A 25,497-nucleotide genomic window follows, 5' to 3' on the forward strand; every position below is an offset into this window, starting at 1 on the left:
AGCTGGGTTCTGATGTCAGTGAAGATGGTGGTAGCAGTAACCAAGCAGATGCACTTACCAGCAAGAGGCAAAGGCAGGCAGGCAACACTGCTTCCTCTCAGCCCTCTTTATATCTGGGCTGCTGCAGAAGGTGCCACCAACTCTGGGAGACAGTCTTCTCCTCATAAACCAAGAAATACCCTCATAAACCAGGGGTGTGTCTCTTTAGTTGATTCCAGATGCAATCAAGTTGACGATCAAGATTAACCATCACAGGCTGAGTGGCCTTTAACCCCAGCACTCGGGAAGCAGAGCCAGGCAGATCTCTGTGAGTTCAAGGCCAGCCTGGTCTACAGAGTGAGTTCCAGGACAGGCAACAAAACTTCACAGAGAACTCTCTCTTGAAAAACAAAAACAAACAAAACAAAACAAACAAACAAAAAAGATTAACCATCACACATAGAAGCCTTTTCCAGAGAAGACTGTAAGAAGCATTGCTGGAGAATGTGTCCTAATGAGAACCACTTGCTCATTCACCATTCCAGTAATAACTGCAGAGCACCTTCTAAGTAAAAGCCGTTGTGTGGAAGGTGGCCACGGCCCACAAGGGAACTAAATAGAAGAGACAGATGGTGTCATGAACAGCTACAGTATAAGACAGGAAGCAAAGAATTCTGAGAGGCAAGAAGTGAAGCTTGCTGGAATCCAGGGAGGGGCACAGTGCTTGTCCCTACATCATTTCTCTGCAGCCATGGGGTAAGACACCTTTCAGCAGTAAAACCATGACCGTCCTGAGAAGTCATTCAAATGGCCAAGGATGTAGCAGGAACAGAATTTAGAGATCTGTGTTTGACATTCTCTCTCTCTCTCTCTCTCTCTCTCTCTCTCTCTCTCTCTGTGTGTGTGTGTGTGTGTGTGAGTGTGTGTGTGTGTGTGTGTGTGTGTGTGTGTGTGTGTGATGCTGGTTTGGGGTATGAGTGTGCCATAATGCACTTGTGGAGCTTACAGGGTGATATCATGGAGCTGGTTCTCTCTTCCCATCTTTACATAGGTTCTAGAATTGAACTCAGGTCATCAGGCTTGTGTGAAAAGCACCTTTTACCTGATGAACCATCTTGATGGTCCTCCAACAACTTCTTTTCTTCCTCCTCCTCCCCCTCTGCCTCCTCCTGGAAAGAGTCTGCCATTGAGCCTGCAAACCACCAATTCAGCTAGACTAGTCCCAGAGATCCACCCATCTCCACCTCCCCAGTGCTAGGATGATAGGCATGCACCTTCATGCCCAACTTATTATGCAGGTTCTTGGCCTCAGGACCCTGATCCTCATGCTTTCATAGCAAGCCCTTTACCCACCGAGTCATCTTCCCAGCCCCCACCCTCACCCCTTTGAAGATTATAATATACAACAGGCATTTTGCAGACAGACTTGCCCAGATTTGTTCTGCTGTGGTTAATAAATCCAGATCTGTATTAGACTTAAGTCCCAGCTGGCAGATATCTTGAATCTCAACAACTTAGGTACTTCAGCTGTTGTATTGTAGGAACTGAGCCTTTTAGGGCCAAGGTGTCTCAGGAATGGGCTGCTTGAGCAGTTTGTCTCAGTGTTTAGAGGGAGAAGATGCTTGGTTCTCTATAACTGAGGTTTTCAGTGTCTCCAAGAGGCTCATATATTGAGGGCTTGATTGCCAGCTTGTGGTGTTGTTGTGGTGGAACACTTAAGAGGCGAGGCATAGTGGAAGGAAGTTCACTGGGGGCATGCCCTACCTGTCCTTTTCTTCTCAGCCACCATCAAATAAACAGATGTCCACCACCACGGACTGAAACAGAGCAAACATCAGTCTTTCCTCTTTTTAAGTTGATCACCTCAGGTGTTTTGTTACAGTAACAGGGCCCTCACATAGTGTTTTCAAACAGAGACCCCACAGTTTGAACGAATTTCATTTGCTTTTTATTTTAACTCAGTGTGGTGGTTTGGATGAGACATGTCCCCTCCCTGACAGGCTAATGTGTTTGAACCCTGGGTTCCCAGTTGGTGACGCTGTTTGGGAAGGTTATGGAACTTGAAGGAGGTGGAGCCTTTCTGGAGGAAGTACATCACTGGGGCAGACTAACTCTACTTCCTCCCCACCTCTGTTTCCTGTCTGTGGAGGAACTGTGGTCAGACCATTTCCTGCTCCTGCCACCTGTTTCCTGCCTTCGCTGCCTGGACTGTGTTCCTTTGTAACTGTAAACCAGAATACATCCTTTCTTCCTTTTGGTTGGTTATTTTATCACCTCCAAAGGAAAGTAGCTAATCCACGCCAGGTTTCAGTCGCTCTCGGGTTTTGGTTTCAGTACTCAGTCATGAACTTGGTTATCTGTGTGCTGCCTAGGCGCTTGACCCGTGCAATCTGCTGGGGGAAATGAACTCTGCATGGTATCCCCTTCCTGCCAAATGTGATAAAAGGCCTGTAGGAACTCATTCTGAGACACTCAACTTTCTGCCAGGGAATCCACTCTTGTCTCCTACCCTTGCAACTGCAGGACCCCGTGAGATCAGAAAAAGGAGGTGCTCAAAACCGAGCAAGGAGAGTCACTTTCTGCTCTGGGCTAATTTTGACCTGACAAAGTAGAGAATCCGTTAGCATCTAGAAGTTTGCTCCATTCCTGCGACAGCGTCCACACTCCTTTTAATTCAGGTGAATATCTATCAGGAAGGCGTGTAGGAGAGGGAAGGTGTTTTCACGGAAAAGTTTCCTTTTGATTTTCAGTTTCACCCGTGTCAAGTGATAGGCTTTTGTGAAATCTGTCTGAGCTCGTGTCTTCTTCCACAGGACGTCTAATTTAATACCCACCACCATGAATGATGTCTGTGAGGAGCCGGTGAATCAAAGGGATTAACCTCACAGTCGTCCCTTATAAATTACAAAGCTTTGTTTGAAGGCACCGCATTAGGTAATTTCCATTCCTGTTGACAAGGAGGAGAAATTGACAAGCTTCTCGTGGCTTACGGATGGTATTTCCATGAAAGGATCCAACCTTGCTATGTCTTCATCTCCGTTTCATAGTTCCCCCATCTCTTTATGTGCACTGAGGGTAATTTCATTGCATCTTTTCTATTTCATTTATTTATTCTCTTCAGCTGTGTGCAATCTGCTTGGCTTCCCTACTGTGTTTCAGATTCCAAAGATCGCATTTTTTTTTTCACTTCCAGGAATTTTGTTTGTTTTGTTTTGTTTTTTTAATTTATGCCTTTGACCCAAAATATCAGAAGAAATGTTGGTGTGAAACTGGGTCTCATCTTTCAGCTGCATCAAAGAAAATGGTGTTAAGATTCTGGTCCTGGGCCAGTGAGATGGCTCAGTGGGTAAAGGCACCTACTGCCAAGCTTGATGGTCTGGGCTTGATCCCCAGGACCCAGTTGATAGAAAGAGAGAACTGACTCCCCGCCAGTTGACCTCTGGCTTCTCCATGTGTGCTGTGGCTTGTGCTCACTCACACTGCTCCCCCTAAGCACACAAAATACATTAAATAATTGTAAAAGACAAAAATGAAGATTCTGGTGCATTCATAATATTGTCATGCTGGGTGCTTTTTTTTTTTTTTTTAACCATTTTAAAAGATTATTTGGGAAGGGTATGTATGGTATGTGCATGTGAGTGCAGTGCCCACAGAGGCCAGAAGTGGAGTTGGATCTTCCTTCACTGAAGTTATAGGCAGTTGTGAGCTGCCCCATGTGAGTGCTGGACCCATACTTGGGTCCTTTGCAAGAGCAAGTGCTCTTAACTACTGAACCATCTCTTCAGCCCCTCGACTGCTTGATCTGAGAGAGATAATACAATAATGAAATTACAGCTATAATTAATACTGGCCAAATAATGATGTTTGATATTGAGATATGGGTGGTGATTTTATGATTATAGTTACTGTGATCAAATTAATAGGCCCTAAAATTGAGGAAACACCTGCTCTCAGTAATAAAAATATATTACACGTTGTTATATAGGAGCTCTGTTATGTTCTTTTTAAAAAATTATTTACTTATTTATTTTTGTTTGTTTTTCAAGACAGGGTCTCACTATTTAGCTGTAGGTATCCGGGAATTCAGTATGTAAATCAGGCTGACCTTGAACTCACAAGTACTGGGATTTGAGGTGTTCACCACCATGCCTGGTCCTCATTATTTGCTGCAAGCTCGTGTCCTCATATTTTTAACCCCGCTGTAATATTTAAAGATTATTTGTATTATGAGTAGGTGTGTCCTTGTGTGATTATGTGCACAAGAATATGACTACAAAGGTCAAAAAAGGCTGTAGATTCTCCTGAAGCTGGAGTTACAGGGCGTTGTGAGCCACCATGTGAGTGCTGGGAACTGAACTCAGGTCCCGTGCAAGAACAAGAAGTGGGGGCAGGAGAGATGGCTCAGAGGTTAGGAGCAATGGCTGCTCTTCCAGAGGTCCTGAGTTCAGTTCCCAGCAACGACATGGTGGCTCACAACCATCTGTAATGAGATCTGGCGCCCTCTTCTGGCCTGCGGGCGTACATGCCGGCAGAACACTGTATACATAAATAAATAAATCTTTAAATCAATAAAAAATTTATTTTTTTTAAAAAAAAGAACAAGACGTGTTCTTCCTGGCTTAGCCATCTTTCCGGCCCCAAGACTTTCCTTTGTCTTCACAGTTCTTGTTCTCTTACTTTAAAACCCATTTTAATGTTTTTAATCACTTGGGCGTTTACTATTTTGAAGTCTGTATTTGTGAGAGTTGCATTGTTATCCTGAGTTCTTGGGCATTGTAACCCTGTGGTATCTGCTGATTCTTACTCATGGAGGATCGTTCCTTTGTATGTTATATAATTTTCAGTAACGTCTCAGCTATGGGATTCTTGGCTGTTGGACTCTAGGTTAAATGTGAATTTTCTTTCTTTCTTTTTTTTTTTTTTACATTTTATTTAGTGTGTGTGTATGTGTGTGTGTGTTTGTGTGTATGTGTGTGCACACATGCATGTGTGTGTGTTTGTGTGTGTGCACATGCATGTGTGTGTGTTTGTGTGTATGTGTGTATGCACACATGCATGTGTGTGTATGTGTCTGTGTGTTTGTGTGTATGCACACATGCATGTGTATGTGTGTGTGTTTGTATGTGTGTGTACACATGCATGCATGTGTTTGTGTGTGTGTGCACACATGCATGTTTGTGTGTGTGTGTGTATGCACACATGCATGTTTGTGTGAGCATGTGTCATAGCATGCTTATGAAAATCTGAGAACAGCTTGTGGAAGCCAGCTCTCTTCCACCAGGTGGGTTCTGGGGATCAAACTCAGGTTGGTTGTCTTGTGGTGGCAAGCCCCTTTACCCACACAGCCCTCTTGCTGGCTCCTTGAATGTGTATTTCTTCTGTGCAGTTTTCTATTTTCTTTCATTGGTTACTCTTAGGTGTCACTAACTGGACCTAGAATTCCTGGGTATGGTGTTTCCTGGCTCTGTAGCTATTGTAAATGGAAGCCTCCAGCCGCCCAGCGGCCAGTAGTGAGGAGTTCCCAGAGTATGCTTTACGTAATGCCCAGAACTGAAGAAAAGACAGGCATGTCTCTTTCTTACCACTTCCTTGTGACTTGTGTCTAGGGGAGACTTTCTGAATATGGGGTGGGGGTGGGGTAGTGGGGGGGGGGCAAGGGTTCTTCTTAGCTGTGTGACAGTGACTGCCGACTTAACTCCTCTGCACTTGGATGTGCCCCATTGTCAGAAGCCTCCCAATACTGACCTGAAGGTGTAGATGTGGACACCAAATGGGATTGTTAGCCTGTGTGATGCTCATGACCCTGCACTCCCATTGAGGAGGTTGTCCACACATGGGAGCTGTGCTTAGGCCCCTTACTTGGGCTCTGAAAGGTCTCTGGTCATCCCAGTGTGTAAGCATCTGGCCCTTTCTGGGATTCTCAGGAATCCATTACTCCAAGGTTTCTTAAGCTCTCCCTGCTAATGACCCCTGTGCTGGCTAGTTTTATGTTAACTTGATACAAGCTAGAGTCATCAGAGATGAAGGAGCCTCATTTGAGAAAATACCCTTACGAGGTAGGACTGTAGGCAAGTCTGTATGACATTTTCTTTCTTTTGATGTTTATTTATTTACTTATTTTTTAGACAGGGTTTCTCTAGATTATGTTAACTTGACACAAGCTAGAGTCATGAGAGACAAAGGGTCTCAAATGAGAAAATGCTTCCACAAGGTCGGAATGTAGGCAAATCTGCATGTATGACATTGTCTCTCTTTTTCTGTTTTTGTTTTTGTTGTTGTTGTTGTTGTTTTGAGGTAGGGTTTCCTCTGTAACAATCCTGCTTGTCCTAGAACTCACTTTGTAGACCAGGTTGGCCTCAAACTCACAAAGATCCACCTGCCTCTCCCTAGCACTCATGGCATTTCCTTAACTAGTGATTTATTGGGGGGAAAGGCCCAGCCCATTATGGGTGGGATCATCCCTGAGCTGGTGGTCCTGGGTTCTGTAAGAAAGCAGGCTGAGTAAGCCATGAGGAGCAAGCCAGTAAGCAGCACTCTTCTATGGCTTCTGCTTCAGTTCCTGCCTTCAGGTTCCTGCCCTGCTTGAGTTCCTTTCCTGACTTCCTTTGATGATCAACTGTGATGTGGAAGCATAAGCTGGACAAACCCTTTCCTCCCCAAGTTGCTTTGGTCATGGTGTTTCCTCACAGCAGTAGTCACCCTAACCAAGATAACATGGGGAATTTCCGTACAACCCTAGATATGTAGCTTTGTAAGATTGGTATACAAATTAAGCATAAGTACTTTGGAGAGATGGCTCAGCAATTAAGAGCACTTGTAAGAGAACCTGAGTTTGGCTCCCAATACCCTCGTGACAGCTCACAACCAACCAAGCACTGGGAATCAAACTCAGATCCCCTGAAAGGGTAGCAAGCACATTTAAGCACTGGGCCATCTCTCCAGTCCCCACACATCTGATGAGGTCATTACATGCTTGGGAATCCTTCACTGTTGTAAATTGTTTGGTCTCCCCACATTTAGTTACACAGCCCAATATGAGATCATGACCCACAATTTAAGAAGATTGGTACACACTTGGGTGAATCTGCATGTGTTTTAATTTTTTCAATTAGTTATTATTATTGTATGCATGTGTGTGGCAATATGTGGGCATGGTATGTGCATGGAGGTATGTGTACCATGGTATGTGTGTGGAGGTCAGAAGACAACTTTATGGATTTGGCCTCCTCACCCTCAACCTTTATGTAGATTCTCATGTCACTAGGCTTGTTCAACAAATGCTTTACCCAAGGAACCGTCTCACCAACACGGGATTCACCTGTCTTTAAACAGCAGAAATGCTGAGAGCTTAATTATTTCATTCCAGAACCACCTGCATGCTTGGCAGGAACTCTACCGTTGAACTATAGCCATGGTCTCTGAAAATTTAATCTTTCTCCCCTTTTTACTTTTTCTTAAAGTCAGTCACAAACTTAGTGCTAGACTCCTGGCATCAACCTGAAGTAGAAGATAAAATCGAGTGGAGAGAGAAAGGACTGCCATTGTGTTTTTATTGGTAATAGAAGCAATTTTCTAATGATGAAGAAAAAAAACACAATAAATGCTATCTCACATAATGGAGTTCATTACCCATTTTCTAGTCTTTCTCAACAATAGGTTATTAGCCATTTACAATGGGGGGGGGGGATGTTAATTGTTTTCCCTATTTTTCAAGTAAAGAATTAAGTTGTACACAATGGCTTAAGGATTTTTTTTTTCCTCTTATAGTGTGAATTGAGTTAGTTGGGAGAAGTGCAGAAAAGGTCAAAGCTACTATGGACTGTCAACATGCAAACTTCACCTCAGAGGTGATAAGAGGAAGCTCGTGCTGGAGCCAACTACAGGTGACCACAGTCTGGGAACACAGTCTTAGGCTACTCCGCATTCTGTGTTCCAATGTGGTAGTAGTTTGATGATGATGATGATGATGATGATGATAATGATGATGTGTGTGTATGTGTATGTGTATAAATAATGTGTGTGTGTTTATATTTAATTGTGGCTGGCTTACCGTTTCAGAGGCTTAGTTCATTAACATCGTGGCAGGAAGCAAGGTAGCATGCAGGCAGACATACATAGTGCTGTCGATGGAGCTGAGACTCTTACATCTTTACTTGCAGACAACAGCAAGTGGTCTGTCATAATGTTTTAATAGTGGAAAAACAGAGTCATTAATTAATTAAGACACTTTTCTCTTAAAAAAAACCATTTCATTACTTATGTATTTGGGTATTTTGTTTGCATGTTCATCTGCACATCAGAAGAAGGCATCAGATCCCCTGAGGCTTCAGATATAGACAGTTGTGAGCCACCTTGTGGGTGCTGGGAATTGAACTCAGGACCTCTAGAAAATCGGCCAGTGCTCTTAAATGAGCCATCTCCCCAGCAGCCCCAATTAAGGCATTTTTCAAATACATTGCTAGAAACATCTGATAGACAAGGCAAGGAAATCTCTGTTTGGGTGTCATATTTGACCTTTCAGTTGGTAGAAGCTAGTGCTCTGTTAGTATATTTCAGAATGTTTGTGAGATTTAAAAGGATGTTAGGACAGACACTGATGAGGGCAAGGAATGGCTATTTAGAGGGCTAAAGGTATCTAGCCTCTGCCCCTGCAATATCCCAACCTTCTCACAGTTGTTGATGTTCTAAAGTACTGGTTCTCAACTTTCTAATGCTGCCACCCTTTAATACAGTTCCTCATGTTGTGGTGACCCTCAACCATACAAATGTTTTTGTTACTACGTGGTAACTGTAATTTTGCTACTGTTAGGAATTGTAAATATCTATTTTCTGATGGTCTTAGGCGACTCCTATGAAAGGGTCATGTGACCTCCACCCCAAGAAAGTGGCAACCCACAGATTCAGAATTGCTGTTCTAAGGCATTAATTAGCCATACAGAAGGCTCACTAGAAGATTCGGTTCTTTCTGAGAACTTCTGTTCACAAGGTTGAGAGCATCCTTCATCATTGATTCTTGAGTGGTTGAGAGGCATCACTGCCTTCCTCTACCTAAAAATGGAAATAACCACAACCTCATCTTGGGTTCTCTTGCACAGGAGCTCCATAGGCTTTGCCTTTGGCCATCGGCCCTGCCATGACCTGCAGATCCGTGGTCCAGCTTTCACCATGATTTTCTCAGTAACTTAGAACCAAGCATCTTCTCAGACCTTCTCTTGGTCATGTACTTTTTAAAGGGTTTATTTTATTTGTAATTGTGTGTGTGTGTGTGGTGTGTGTGTGTCTGTCTGTCTGTCTGTCTGTCTGAATGTGTCTTTTATGTGTATATGGGTGCAGTGCCCATGGAGTTCAACAGAGGGCATCAGGTACCTTGGAGCTGGATTGCAGGCAGTTGTGAGCTGAACAACATGGATACTGCAAGAGCACTGTGCACTTTTAAATGCTGAGCCATCTCTCCAGCCCTGTCTATTGCACATCTTTAAAGGGATTAACTTTGCTGTCTTCTACACAAAGCAATATGTAGAATAGGTGAGCTTTGGAAGCATGGGGTTCACTACAAATGGCAAGAAAATTCATCATTTGGGGTATTTTATATCAATATCAGAAAGTGTGTAGTAAATGTAAGATAGTAAGCTTAACTGCTTTCTTTAAAGCAGTCATCTTTATTGAGGTATGTATGGCCCAATTAATTACCTTCAGTGATCAAGTTGACACAGCCTATAGTCTCCTGAAAAGAATCTCAGCTGAACAATTGCCCAAATCAAATTGGCCTTTGGGCATGTCTTGGAGAGAATCTTTATTATTAACTGATGCAGGAGGGCCCAGCCCACTGTGGGTAGCAACATTCCCTAGGTAGGTGGTCCTAGTCTTTATAAGGAAGCTAGCTAAGCAGGAGCCTGACAATGAGCCAACAAACAGAATTCCTCTGTGGTCTCTGCTTCAAGAAACTGCTTCAGTTCCTGCTCCGACTTCCCTCAGTGATGGACTGTGACTTGGAAGTATAAATCAAATAACCTTTCTTCCCCTAAGTTGCTTTTTTTAGTGTTTTTATCCCAGCAGTAAAAAGGAAAATAGAACAAGGTATTAGTTGATATACAGTGAATGCCACAGTTAATCTGTATAATTTAGTGATCTTGACATACACGCATCTGTGGATACATCACCACCCCACAGTCAGGGCAGTGAACCTAATCATCTTTTCCAGAAGGCCTCTGGAAACCCGTTGGTACTTTTTGACAAGACCGTGGTTTGATTGGCTTTGTTCTTCTCATAGTAGACTTTTACAAGGTGGGGCTGAGTCGGAAGAAGTAGGTCAGTACGATCAGCCTGTGCACGTTATACCTGCCCTCCTGTTCTGCTTAGCTTTACTTCCTGTCCACCACCATGTCAACAAGCTTGCACCACCTGTTCCCCTCACCATGGCTGGAGCACCTCCTGCCACCACACCTTGCCCAACATGACGGACTGAAATATCTTAGAAACTGGGAGGTCAGAGGTGATGTTACCCAGACTGGCCAGCAAACTCCAGAAATCTGTTTATCTTCAATACTTCAACACCGGGGCTGCAGGAGCACACCGCTGCACCTGGCTTCTTCTGTGAGTGCAGGGGATCCAAACTCAGTTTCTCAGGTTGATACAACAGGCTCTTTGCCTGTTGTGCTGTCTCTGCAGCCCCTCTTACAGCAGTAGGTCTTATAGCCCTAAAGCCCGAGTATTACTCAGTCACACACCTTGTTGTTAAGTTATTTTCCAGAAAGACGTGTGGGGCCCAAACTTACTATCTAGCCACGGATGACCTTGAGCTTCTATGCCTCCGGCTTTCATCTCCCAATGATGCTGAGATTCCAGGCATCTGCCATTACACCCTTTCTGTGTGATGCTGGGGGTGGACATGCCAAACAAGCAGTCTGCTGACTCACCTAAAGCCTGAGCCCATCTTCCCTTCCTCTTTTTTCTCTTCCTCTTTCTTCCCTATTTCCCTCCTCTTCTCTCCTCCCTTCCCTCTCCCCTACCCTCCCTTTTGCTCTAGTAATAAAACTCAGGGCTTTGAACATACTAAGCAAGCAGGTCCCCCACCCCTGAGCTGTATCCCTTCCCTCATGACTCCTGTGTCCTTGTCTCCTTGCTTTCTGGGAGTGCGACAATCCATTATTCTGTCTCCAAAGCCCAAAGCACAATTTCAGTTTCAATCCCAAGTCAGATATGTATTTTTTAAAACAGCAGTGACTTTGTTTCTCTACATCTGGATGCGGCTGGCTTTCTGGCCCCCATCTTCACTCATGATGGAGAAGAAAACTCATCCAGTTATTTCAAGATAGCCTCCATTTCTGCCAATTGGGAACAAGATGGCTTTCGGGAGAACTGCTTTGTTAAATCATGGTTCAAGCATCCTATTCTCTGTTAGCACCCTTCTTCCCCATCAGAGCCTCTTCCTCTCCTTCCTCCCACCTTCAGTAAAGATTACAGAAGAGCAAAGGGTGCTGCTCCCGCCTCGTGCCCATGGTCATGAGGTCTTCCTTCAAGGCTCTTCCTGGCTTCTGCTGATTGACCGCATGCCTTGCACTTCTGGTTTCTTTTCCTTTAAAGATTCATTTAATTAATTATGTGTCTGCGTCTGTGTGGAGGGTGTGTTCCAAGCTCATAGAGGGCATCAAATCACCTGAAGTTGGAATGACAGGTGGTTGTGAGTCACCTGATGTGAGTGCTGGGAACAGAACCTCCAAAGAGCAATGCACACTCTTCAGTGCTGAACCATCTCTCCAGTCCCATGACTTCAGTTACTGAGAATGTGCCCCTCCCTCTCTTCACAGCCGATCTCTTGTCACAAACTCTTGATACTGATGTCCCTCCATTTCTCCCTCCAGTTTCCTGATTCTTCTTGTGACCTTGTTGGGTTTGTCATCTCCCTTTACCCCAAGGAGATGCAGAAACTTCAGGTTTCCTTGCATATCCGGAGCACTGTTCTGCCTTTGGACGCTAGGAATGTTATTTAAGATCCACTTTCTGCCTGAACATCAGTTCCTCTACCATTTCTGCTCCCCTGCCTGGACTAAGACATCCATCCTCTCCCAGAAGGCATAGTGCAGAGCATCCTGTCTCTCACTTTCCTTTCTGTCCTTTAGCCCATTTGCTGGACTGCTCTCCCCTGTCTGAATTCTAGTTTGAGCAGCACAGCTGAGTGATCTTGTCTTTATTCTTTCTTCCCACTTCAAGAAGAAACCTCAAGCTGGGTCTAGAAATATGTCATTTAAGGCTCTCAGCCATGGTTGTGCTTCAGATCAGTTCTGAATGTGGAGTCATCTGATCAGAGAGTGTTTGGGGTGGTCGTGGGTACAGGTGACTTTTGAAGCTTTCCCCAGGCTTGGGAGATGGTTCAGTTGATGAAGTGCTTGCTCTGTGTTCTGGTTCCATTCTGTTGATGCAATAAGACGTCTCGAACAAAAGCAACATGGAGGAAGAAAGAGTTTATCTCAGCTTACAATTCCGAGTCAACAGTCCATCCTTGAGGGAAATTGGGGCTGGTTCTCAAGCAGGAACTTGAAGGTAGGACTGATTGTTATCTTGTGCATCATTATCTCAGAATGAGGAACTCTAGCTACAGAAGTACAGCAGAAAGCCTAGAAGAATGCTACTTGCTGACTTGCTCTTGAGCTCATGCTTAGCTAGATTCTTACACAGCTCAGGACCACCTGCCTAAGGAATGGTGACACCCACAGTGGACTGTGCCTTCTTACATCAATTAATAATCAAGGCAATCCCCTACAGACATGGCTACAGGCCAATCTGATCTTGGCAACACCTCAGTTGAAGCTGTCTTCAGAAATGACTCTGGATTGTGTTGACATTTAAAACTAACAGGACATTGTGTAAGCATAGAGTCCAAGTTCAATCCCCAGAATCCACATAAATAGCCAGGCAAGGTGGGACATACTTGTAATCCCAGCTCTGGGGAGGTAGAGATGGGTGAATCCCTGGGGCTTACTGGCCAGTCAGCCTGGCTACTTGGTGAGTTCCAGACAAGTCAATGACCTTGTCTCAAAGGAAGTAAATAGCATTTCTGAGAAATGATACTAAAGAATATTGTTCTCTAGTCTCCATATGCATACACATGTGTATGCACATGCATCTGCACACAGGAATGCACCTACATTAAAACAATAGTACTAAACCAAACTTCCCCAAGTTATCCTAAGTTAAGCCAGTATTGACACCCACTATGGGGTTATAGCCCTCCTTCCTGTGACTTCACATGGTAGCCATCTTTGATCTGTAAAGAGGATTTGGAGGATTTCTAAAATACGTCTCTCTCTGGTGCCTGGCTCATGCACTTGAGAAGCAATTGAGACTGCTGTTTTAAAAATTAGTCTCAAATGTTGGCTTTGCTGTCACAACAGACAATCTCCTTCAATTCCTTCCATCCCAGCTCTGACGTCTTCATCATCTCGAGGTTGTGTCTGCCTCCAGATGGCAAGGCAACTGCAGGAAACACCCCCCTACACACACACACACACACCCCTTTCAAAATAATTGTTGTATCATTCTACTCAACCACTTCCTTAAAAATGGCATGAACAAGGCCATCTGAGCCAGGATCTAACATAGACCTTATTCAGATTCTGAATACAATTGCTCTCATCATATTCTTAGGCGCACAGTGAGCTGATGCTGGTGAATACCTAAAGGTTGGTAAAGTTCATGCTATTTGCTGAAGACTTCACCAAGTCATTATTCATTATCTCTTAGGCCTTAGTGGTTGAATAATTGCAACTGTGTGTGTGTGTGTGTGTGTGTGTGTGTGTGTGTGTGTGTGTAGAGGGCAGAGGTAAACTTTAGTTGTTATTCCTCAGATGTTATCCATATTGGTTTTTTGTTTGTTTGTTTGTTTTGTTTTGTTTTCCCCCGAGACAAGGTTTCTCTGTATAGCTTTGTGCCTTTCCTGGAACTCACTGTGTAGCCCAGGTGGGCCTCGAACTCACAGAGATCCACCTGCCTCTGCCTGCCAAGTGCTGGGATTAAAAACATGTGCCACCAACACCCTCCATATTGTTTTTTGAGACAAGGTCTCTCATTGGTTGCAAACTCACCAATTAAACCAGGCAGGGTGGACACCGTGGCCCACAGATCCACCTGTTTCTTCCTCCTTGATGCTGGAATTATATAAGCATATGTCACCATGTGCTTTTTTTTTTAAATCTGAATTCTGAGCATTTCACTGACTGCACCTTCTCCTCAGTATAGTGGTATTTGCTCCATCCATGACCTTGGGCTATATGGCCTGAAGGAGGCGGTGCTTCCTGCCATTTTATGTGACCTCTTAAAATGAGAGGAGAGAAGGGTCACGTGTTTTCTTCCTCCCTTATTTTTGTTTTGTTTTGTTTTGTTTTGTTTAACCTGGCATGATAAGACACCAGACAGCCTGGGAATTGAACATCAGTCAGTGCTCTTAACCACTGAGCTACCTGTGGAAACACAAGGTCACAGACAAGGGCAAGAAGCACTGCCTCCTTCTGGCTGTATAGCTCAAGGTCATGGGCAGAGCAAATACCACTACACCTCAGTCCCAACTGTACCTCTCTTAGAAACAAACATCTTTTAGAGGCTACAGAGGAGTCCAGTGATGGATGCTGCTGGTAGCAGGTAGCAGGAAGCTTAGAGCTGAATTTGTGATTGAGTCATTTGCTTTTTGTCACCGTGACAGAACACCCAAGAAAAAAAACTTCGAGGAGGACAGGCATATTTTGGTGCCCCGTTTCATAAAGTTGGCTGGCTCCATTGATGTGGGCCAATGGTCAGGCCAAATATCCTGGTCACCTCACCTTGTAACGGTCAAAAAGGAGGGGAGGGCAGGGAGAAAGATGCACTTTTCATAGACACCTCAAGTAAGACCTGGTTCCTGTCGTAGGGCAGGCTATGGTTTGAATGTAAAATGTCCCCTATAGGGTCATGTTGAATGTATGGTCCTCAGCTGGCGGGCCTATTTTAGAAAGTTCTAGAAACTATTAGAAGTTGGAGTCTAACATGAGGAAGTAGGTCACTAGAGGTATGTCCTGAGAGTCTATACATTGTCTCAGGGACCTTCTTTTTCACTCCCTCTACTTCCTGTTCACTGTGATGGGAACATTGTTCTCTTCAATGCACTCCCCACATCATGCTGGTCTTCCTAAGCACATGGGACAAGTAGCTTTGGAGTGACCCCTCTAAAACCGTGAATCAAGATAAATATGTCCTCCTTTATGACTCTCGGGTATTAGAACTCAGTTAAGGTAAAACTAATGACTACAAGGAATGCATTTTTGCTCCAGTAAGGTTCAATTTTTTTCTGTTCCCATCAAGAAATCAGTGATGAATATTCATCTATAAAAGTATTCAGCTACTAAAGGGCTTGCTACATAAGGGTGAGGACCTAAGTTCAAACCTTGCCTAGTTAGCTTTCTATGCTGTGGTAAACACCATGGAGAAAAAGCAACATGGAGAGGTAAGGGTTATTTCAGCTCCCAGCCCCCCAGGCTACACTATAACTGTGGTAAATCAGGACAGGAACTGAAGGCAGGAACTATGAGGGAACACTGCTCTCTCTCTTGTTCTCCATGACTTGCTCAGCTGCTGCTTCTCCTGCTACCTCCTCCCTCCTCCCTCCTCCCTCCTTCCTCATACTCCCCTCTCCCTCCTCCCCTCTCCTTCGATTCTGATTCTGATTCTTCTTTCTTTTCTTTTATGTGTATGATTGTTTTACCTGCACGTATGTTTTACACCACATGCATGCCTGGTCCTTGCAGAGGTCAGAAGAGAGCATTAGAGGATACCCTGCAATTGGAGCCATGGATGGCTGTGAGCTGTCATGTGGGTGCTGGGACCCAAACCTGGGTCCTGTGTAAGAGCAACACATGATCTCAACTGCTGAGCCATCTCTCCAGCCCCTCAGCTTGCTTTCTTATGAAACCCAGGACCACCTGCTCAGGGGTGCCACTGCCCTCCCAAGTCAATTATTAATCAAGAAAATGCTTCCCCTCTGACTTGTCCACAGGTCAGTCTGATGGAGAGGCCTTTTCTCAGTTGAGGATCTCTCTTTCTTCATGCTGCCCTGCCCCTAGCCTGTGTTTAGTTAACAAAAAAACTAACCAGCATACTACCCTATGACCTACAGAAAACAGCCAGGTGTGGTGGTGTGATGAAGGAGACAGACAGGTGAATTCCTAAAGCTCATTGTCCAGCCAGCCTGGTCAGTGTGGCAAACTCTGTGTTCTGTAGAGACTCTGCCTCAAAGTTAGGTGGAGTGTAATTGAGAAAACAACCAATATCTACCTCTGGCCTCCACATGTATACACACACACACACACACAGAGAGAGAGAGAGAGAGAGAGAGAGAGAGAGAGAGAGAGAGAGAGATGAAATTAAAACGTACTGTTTGGCCAGAGGACCCAAGTTCAGTTCCCAGTACCCACATGGGGCATCTCATAACCACCTGTAACTCCAGCTCCATGGGATATGATGCCCTCTGCTGGACTCTGCAGGCAACTGTACACACACACACACACACACACACACACACACACACACACAGCTTTAAGAATTTCTGATGGCTGATAATGGCTTAACAGATCACTTCTTAGAACACACCATGTTTTTACAAAACTACTCTTCAAAGACCTATCAGCAAATCAGTTCCTCAAAGACTAAATCAAATGTGATTAGCAAAGAACAAATGTGTTATGGTGAGAAAATGGCTCCTAGGAAACAGCTCACTGGAGAGGTTGGAGATGGTCTTTGTTTCAGTGAAACAAGCCTGAGCAGAAATCGGTCAGCCAAGGAAACAGGCAATTGGAAACTTACAACTTCAATCCCCACTGGAAGGGTGGTGTTTTTTTTTTTCTTCTAATCTGTGAAAAATCACACTCAAGGAGAGCAGAGATGAGCCTTTCCTTTATCCCCCCCTCCCCACAAACAAAGTCTCTTAACACCCCGGCAGCCTGCTTCCCCCGTTGTTTGGGAGGAAGTTATTCCAGGGTGAATTATCTCCCCAGCAACAAACGCGAAAAATGTTCCCTCCATTGAACCGCAAAGCTCTGGCCTTTGGGTCTGATCTGTGAGATATGTGTGTGCTGGATACAGAGTTTGATTTTTTTAAAAGGCAGGGGCACTAACCCTTCCGGTATTTATATGTCTAGCACAGACAAATGGAACTCTGAGTATTAAATTACTCTCCTGTGCAATCTAAGACTCTCCAAGCCTGCCAATTCCTTCCCCCAAATTATATTTTTAGTGTTTAGCAGCCGCAAGTTCCCAAAAAAGCTTCAGAACGAGACCTCTTGGTCCATGCAGTGGGAACGCTCTTCGCTGCTGTTGGTTTTAGCTTATCTGGTTGGCAAGGCAGCCATGCACCAAGGAGTGGAGGGAAGTCTGCCATCACCAGGTAGCTCCGGGATCCTCAAGGCTTACAGGAACCGAACTGTGCTTGATCAACTCTTATTATTCCTTTCCTGAAGTTTGGGTCTGAAATATTCCCTGAGAGCCGAGTGTAAAAGGCCTGCTCCCCAGGGACGTGGTAATGGGAGGTAGTGGGACCTTTAAGAAGTAGACTCTGGGGGCTGGAGAGAGAGATGGCTCAGCGGTCATGGCAGTTGACATTTAGAATTAACCTGAACTGTTAGTAAATTGCTTGCCATGTAGGCATAAGGGCCTGAGTTTAATCCCCATAGCCCATATAAAATGCCAGGAGTGTAGGGTAGAATGCACTTGTAATCCCAGCGCTGGGAAGGTAGAGACCCTGGGCTCACTGACCAGCTAGCTTAGCCTACTTGGTGAGCTCCAGTCTAGGGAGTGGCCTTGTCTCAAAAAAACAAGGTGAAGGACTATAGAGCTAGCTCATCAGTTATAAGAGCACCCGTGTGGCAGGTTGAAACCATCTAATTCCAGTGTCAGGGAATCCAATGCTCTCTGCTGGCTTCCATAGGCACCAGGCACGCACAAGTGGACAAAACACTTTCATACATAAAAATAAACGAATAAAAATATTTTTTAAAAAAATAAAAGAAGTGGACTCTGAGAAGATGGATTATTTGATGATTACTTATCCTTTAAGCATGAGGGTCTGAATCCCCCCTGAGAACAAACATAAAAATGCCATACCTTGGGGCTGGAGAGATGTCATTGGTTAAGAGCACATATTGCTCTTACAGAGGTCTGAGATTCTGGGTCCCTCTTCTGCAAGCACCTGGTATGCATATGGTGGTGTACAGACATATATGTAAACAGAACACTCACACCTCTAAAAGATCTTTTTTTAAGTGCCAGCTGTGGTGGTGCACACTTAGGATCCCAGCCAGCACTGGGCAGCCAAGACAAGTGGATGCCTGGGCCTCATGAGTCAAGCTAGCCTACTTGTCCAGTTCTAAGCCAGTGAGAGACTCTGGCTCAAAAAGAAGGTGGGCAGCACCTGAGGAGTGGCGCCTGGGGTCATCCTTTGGCCTCCACATCCTTGTACACCTGTATACACACACACACACACACACACACACACACACACACACACACACACACACACACACGAGGTGTGGCCAGGAGGCAGTTTGTCCCTGCCGTGTGTACCTGCCCTTGATATACAGCACCCCCTGCTGAAGCTGGCCAGCCAGGTGACTCAGTAGATAAAGGCGCTTTACAGCAAGGCTGACAACCTGAGTTCAATCTGGAGTACTCACACGGTGGAAGGACAACTGGCCCCTGAAAGTTGTCCTCTGACCCTAATAATAATAATAACAATGATAATGATAATAATAATAATAATGCCAAGAGAACAATGGAACTACTTTGTATGGATTGGAGTCTTTCAAGCCAAAATGAACCTTTTGTCTTTATAAGTGAATGATCTCAGGTGTTCTGCTATAGTTAGCTAAGCATAGTCTCAGAATGTTGGTTCCCTCCGACAGGAAATGGGCTTAATGACATCTCTAAAGTAGTGACCCTTTGAGGATTATGAATCTCCCAAAAGTAGTGAGATTCCCAATAAAGGGTTTTGCTGGACTGAGCCACTTGCTGCAGACAGCTCTCCCCACTCCTCTGTTCTATCTACTGGTGTCCTTAGCATCCAGCTTCTGGAACTGAAGGGCAGCATCCCCTGTGGACCTTGCTGCGTTTATGGGAAGTACAAAAAGAGGCAATGGAATATGGCATCATCACAAAGTGCACTGTAATAAGTGGGATGTTAGCTACCAAGATGCCTATTACCAAAGAAGTTGACAGAGTTGTCCTCGGTTCTATGCATGGAGGATTGGTCCCAGGGCCCTGCCACAGTTACCCAAATCTAACATGCTCGAGTCTCTTATGTAGATAGTGTGGTGTTCCCACAAAACTTACATCATCCTGGGCCATTAACCGCCTCAACACTGAAAACCTCAGCATGATGTCAATGTGCAAGTTTGCATTATAGTGTTAGGGAATAAGAGTGAGATGAAATATCTGTACATAGGCAATACAGATGCAAATTCATTTTCAAGTACTTACAGTTGATGGTTGGTTGAATCCATGGGTGTAAAACCTATGAGCAGAGGGCTAAGAGCACTGGCCGCAGAAAGAACTGGGGTTGACTATACTCTGAGAAGAGTTGCTGAAGGTCATGCTAGTATCTTTGAGGGTGCTGTGGATTGAAACCAGGGCCTTGCATATGCTAAATAATGGTACCACCACTTGGCCATGCCATCAGCCCTTCACTGGGGGATTCTAAACAGGAGCTCTACTGCTGAGACACTTCCATAACTCCACACTGGGGGGTTCTAAGCAGGTGATCTACCACTAAGCTGCATCTCCAGCACCTTAGTGGGAGATTGGAGGTAGGAACTCCGCCAAGAGGTCTCTTCCAGCTGTGTACTATACATATGTACTCGTTACTTATCTCATAGCTATAACAAAATACCAGACAAAGGCAACTAAAGGAAGAAGGTTTGTTTTTGTCTCACAGTTTGAATGGATACAGTCTATCATGGTATGGAAGTCAAAGCAGCAGAGATTGGAGGTCACATTGCATTCATAGTTAGTCTGGGACCCCAGGCTATTGGATGGTGACATCTGTGTTGAGGGTGGGTCTTCCCACCTGTGGTGGTTTGAATGTAATTGGCCTCCATAAGCTCATGGGGAGTAGCACCAAGGCTTTGTTGGAGTAGGTGTGCTCTTATTGGAGGAAGTGTGTCACTATGGTGGTGCGCTTTGAGGTCTCCTATGCTCAAATTATGCCAGTTCAGTTCACTTCCTTTTGCCTGTGGCTTTAGATGTAGCTCATTCTCCACTCTCAGCTCCTTCTCCAGCACCATGTCTGCCTGCATGCCACCATGTCCCAACTATGATGATCATGGAATAAGCCTCTGAAACTGTAAAGAAGCCCCAATTAAATGTTTTCCTTTGTAAGAGTTGCCGTGGTCATGGTGTCTCTTCACAGCAATAGAAACCTGAACTAAGACATCTAAGAACCTAATCATCTAATTTAGAAACTCCCTCACAGACACGCCCAGAGGTTTATCTCCTATGTGATTTCAGATCCCTTCAAGTTAATAACATTATTCATCTTGGGTTAAAGATGATCTTTTGGCCTATGTCTTAGAGGTTTATTTTCCTTCTATCATGGTTGGGAAAACATGGAAGAGTTCATGGTGGGAGTTTGTGATGGAGACTCCTAATATTACAGTGGACCAAGATTCAAAGGCTGGAAGTAGAGTATGAGGTATAACCTTCAATATCCCACCCCTTTAGTGGCCTACTTCCTTCAACTAGGCCCCGCCCCCTAAAGGTCCTCCCAGATAGCCTGCAGGGGATATTTTAGATTCAAACCATAGAAGATATGGAAGCAAACAGTGGCAGGCTCTTGGTCAAACCTATGAAAAGGGCCATCATGGAAACCCAGAGAGCTTTATACCTCTGAATGGGAGTTCTCATGGCTACTGCCCATTCCTGGCTGACTCTCTCTTCCTTTGCTTTTCTCTTTTTGTCAACTGGACTGGTTGTGTGTGATGCATATATTTTGTGTAATAGCAACAATAAAAGTGATTGTTTTTAATTTCTGTTCTTCTCTGTAATGGAGCTATTAGGGCATTGGCAGATTCCCTTAATATGATTATCCTTTTTGAATGATTTTTTGAGTTGGAATGTTGGTGCTAATGGTAATAATTGCGGCTGAGTTTGAAAAATGAGGCTCTAAGCACCCGTTGAAGAATCTCATCATCCCCAATGTGTCATGGACTACAGCCCATGTGGCTGAACAGGTGGTGTGGATGCCTGCAGGGGAAGCAAGGCCATACTTTGTCCTCGGCTCACCAATGGTGAGGGTGAGGCTCCATCACCTGCCACCAGGCACAGCAGGTCTCACTGTGACAAGCAGCAGCTTCTTGCCAGGGAACTCTGTCTCCCAGGCGAAGAACAGCTGATCCTCTTAAGTCCAGTCCGATGGTCCCAGAATAGCAAGCAGTTATGGCCTGAACTCACTGGCAGTGCTGGCTGGCCTAGCCTCAACTCATTCAAGTAGCTTAGGCTGGATGTGAGTTAGCTATGTAGCTGAGGCTAAACTCAGTACCCTAGATAGGCTTTGTATATATGACACCACCCTTGCCTGGCCTTAAGTTCACCATGTAGTCCAAACTATCCTTGAACTCACTATGTAGCCCAGGTTGGCCTTGAACTCATTATATAGCTCAGGATGGTCTTGAATTTGAGATATAGTGAAGGCTTCCCTTGAACTCACTGAATGGCCTAGGCTTGCCTTGAACTCACTCTGTAGCACAGGCTAACCTTGAATTCACAAACCCTTCTGCCTCCACCTCCATCCTGCTGGGATTATAGGTATAGACCACTATGCCCAGCTTGACTGCGTGTCTTTTAACTACCAAGTCTCCACATCTTTTACCAGTTAGTCACAGTGTTTGGCCAGGAATCTCACTTGTCCCTAGCTTTGTGAGATACCTCCAGATCCCCGTGTGTACATTTGTTTCAAAGTGATCCTGCCTCCTGGGGCCTCATCCTAGGGCTCCTTTCAGCCTCTCCTTCCCACAGTCTCTGTCAGACTCCTTGACACTGTGGCAGATTTCAACCACAACCTCTTCACAAGGTACCATTAGCAATATCACACAGCTCTTTGTTCTCCATCAGGATCAGCGTCCCAGCCCTTGTCTCCACGTTCTGATGAAGTACCCAGGATACAGACAGAGAGGCCAGGCTTCCTGTGCTCTCCTGAGGACTCACACCTGTCCAGAGAGTTGTCTTTCCTTAGTCTTGTTCCAGTGAAGAGGCATCCAGAGTATATGACATCTTTGCTGGGACAATGTCTCAGATCCCCATAGACACAAATGCTTTTCTTTTTTGAGTCTTCTCTCTTCTTAAGACACTACCTTCTAGGTCTGGTGTCCCAGAGAAAACATGGACATTGGATCCTTTGGATTTCAGACTCTATGCTAGTTACTTTCCCCATTGTTGTGACCAAATATCTGATGAAAGTGACGTATGACAGAAAGGGTTTATTTTTGGCTCACAGTTTGAAGACATAGTCCATCATGGCATTGGGAGCATGAGGCTCCTGGTCACACTGCCATGAAGCACATAGAGATGAATGCTGCTGCTCACTTTGCCCTCTCCTTTTTATTCAGTCCAGAGCACTAGCCCATGGGGTGGTGCCACCCTCCACTTGTGGAGGACAGGTCCTTTCCTCCTCAGTTAAACCTCTGCAAAAGCACCCTTAGAAGCAGAACCATAGGTGTTTCTCCTAGGTGATTCCAAGCCCAGCAAGTTAACATTGAAGATTAACCATCACATAGTCTCTGATTTGCCTTCATGCTTCAAGTTCGATCAGCCCCTTCTGCTTCCTGGGGTAGAGCAGATTAAAGCTGCTGCTCACACTGAAATTCATTGAGACAGCCTCTATAATTCCATAGTCACTCTGCTGCTCCTGGAGTGCAGTGAGAACCACTCTCTATGTGGTAGACACCACACCATGCATGAGAGCAGCCTGTTATCAGGGATCTGGGATATCCCTTGATGCTTATGCTCCCTGTTCTTCTGCAGCTAAAAGGCAACCTTATGAAGAGATGGGGAGTGGGGAAATTGAGGACTCAAAGAGGACTAGAGCAGAAATCCCTGCACACCTTATAAGTGTCTGCAAAAAAAATAAAGCCATCGCCTGCGTATGCATTGACAGTCTTGCTTCTTTCTTTCTCCCATAGGACACCAGCCATGATTGGCTGCTCATTTGTGGTCAACAGGAAATTCTTTGGTGAAATTGGTCTGCTGGACCCTGGGATGGATGTGTATGGAGGAGAGAATATTGAACTTGGAATCAAGGTAGGTCAGGTGGCATCTCATCCTCCTGATTTGTGATGTGAACTTCATCCTTGAGGTATGGTCAAAGCTTCTTATACCTATCAAGTGAGATTGGTTTATCCCAGCCCATTCCAGTGGAGATATTTAAGCAGAGACATCACTACTTCTTGGGTGCAGATGATGTGGGCTTTGTTTTTTTAAGACTAACCAGTGTATCTCATGTTTTAGTGACATACTCTGGGTGTTAAGTAAAGAGTCTGGTGCTTTTTTTTTTGCATTTAATTTTTTAATTTCTTCTTGAAACTAAGTAGGCTCTTGAACTAAAATTTCTGCCCTATGTATTTTTAATGGTGTTGTGGCCAATTTTAACTGTCAACTTGAATACAACCTAGAATCACCTGGGGGAGAGTCTTCATGAGGAGTTTTCTAGATAAGATTGGCCCGTGGGCTTGTGTGTAGAGGATTGTTGCCAATAGTTACTTGATGAAGGAAAACCCAGTCCATTGTGGGAGGCACTATTCCTTAGGCAAGGGATCCTGGACAGTATAAGAGAGCTGAAAGCAAGCAAGGAAGGAAGGGTGTATTTGTCCTCTCTCTGCTCTTGACTATGGATGTGATGTGACTGGCTGCTTAAGTCCTTGACTTGACCACATGAACCCTTCCTTCTTGGTACTGATTTTGGTCAAGGTATTTGTCATCACAACAGAAATGAAACTAAAACAACTCTCTACCTTACTCCCTTGAGACAGGGTCCCTCACTGAGCATAGGGCTAGACTGGGCCAGCAAGCCCCAGCAGTTCTCCTGTCTCCCTGAAGTGCTGGGGTTACAGCAATGGCCAGTTTTATACACAGGTGCTAGGGATTTGAACTCAGGTCTTCATGCTTACACAAATGGTCTTACCTACTGATCCATGTCTCCAGCGCCTCTTCACTTTTCTTTGAAGATAAGAATGATTTGATTATCCCTATATACTCTGATCAGACAGCGGCAGTGAAGGATAAGAGGTTACTTCAGGGGAGAAAGTATGATGCACTGTCCTTACAGAAATAGATGTAGATGGAAGCCAGTTGGAGGGGTGTCCAGGGACAAGAGGGGCCCACCATATTTGAGGCTAATTCAGGCTGTTCTCAGGGACAGCAAAGCTTGTTGCTAAAGTTAATTAGAGCGATGCTTCTCTGCCCACCCTTACATGTTTCCTGTCCTTTTTCCCCTTTTCTTTTGACTCACAGATTTATCAAACAGTTTCGCTGGACTATTCTTGATGTATAAAAGCTGTTCAGTTTGTGATGTTTTGATAGATGTACAGTGTGAAATGATCAGTACCATCAAGCTAATTAACATACCTGCATCTAAGGAGTTGCTGCTAGAGAGAGTTGAGTTTAAGCTAGTCTCTTAGATCAGTGATTTTCCACCTTCCTGATGCAGTGACCCTTTAGTACAGTTCCTCATGTTGTGGTGACTCCCAACCAGAAAATTATTTTCATTGCTACCTCATAACTGTAAATTTGCTATTGTTATAAAACATAATATAAATATCTGTGTTTTCTGATGGTCTTAGGCAACCCCTGTGAAAGGGTCATTTGGCCCCCACAGAACACTGTCTTAGAAAATTAAGAGAGTTTTACTTGTTTGTGGAACCAGGCATGGAACCCAGGGCCTTTGCATGCCAGGCAAATTTGCTGCCAATCATTAAACTTTTTTTGGTGTGTGTGTAATGGACACATTATAACTATACATAAATAAGCAAATAAATCTATCCTTTCTTAAATTATGCACTCAAGATTTTTTCCATTTTTCATGTATGTGCATGTGTGTAGCATACATGTTTTTGTATGTGTAAGCACATGGAAGTCCCAGGTTCATGTATAGAATCATCTTCTATCACTTTTCTACCTTATTCATAGAGGCAGGATCTTCCAAGCAAACCTAGAGTTCACCAATACGACTAGTGTTGCTAGCTAGCTTGCTCTGCGGATCCTCTGTTGCCTCCTTCCAAAGCTGGAATTACAGATGATCCTCCTTGCTCACCTGGCATTTGCATGGGTTTCTGGGGATCTAGACTCCCATCCTCAATCTTGTGAGCCAGGCTTATATCAGGTATTTTCATCACAGCAACAGAAAGTACCTATTATCCAGGGCTTCCTTTTAAGTGAAAGAAGTGTATGCATGGGTTGGGGATTTAGCTCAGAGGTAGAGCACTTGCCTAGCAAGCGCAAGGCCCTGGGTTTGAG

General features: G+C 44.6%; 1 protein-coding gene across 1 annotated transcript in view; it reads left to right on the plus strand.

Moving 5' to 3' along the window:
* The window catches only part of Galnt17 (polypeptide N-acetylgalactosaminyltransferase 17), a 441,501-nt gene that overhangs the window by 331,087 nt on the left and 84,917 nt on the right, over positions 1–25,497 (plus strand). The window contains exon 6 of the mRNA XM_036171972.1: positions 23,169–23,286. Within this exon, the coding sequence (XP_036027865.1) occupies positions 23,169–23,286 (118 nt within the window). The remainder of the gene's footprint in view (positions 1–23,168; positions 23,287–25,497) is intronic.

Source organism: Onychomys torridus, chromosome 22, assembly GCF_903995425.1.
Source record: "Onychomys torridus chromosome 22, mOncTor1.1, whole genome shotgun sequence".
In the NCBI taxonomy this organism is placed as follows: domain Eukaryota; kingdom Metazoa; phylum Chordata; class Mammalia; order Rodentia; family Cricetidae; genus Onychomys; species Onychomys torridus.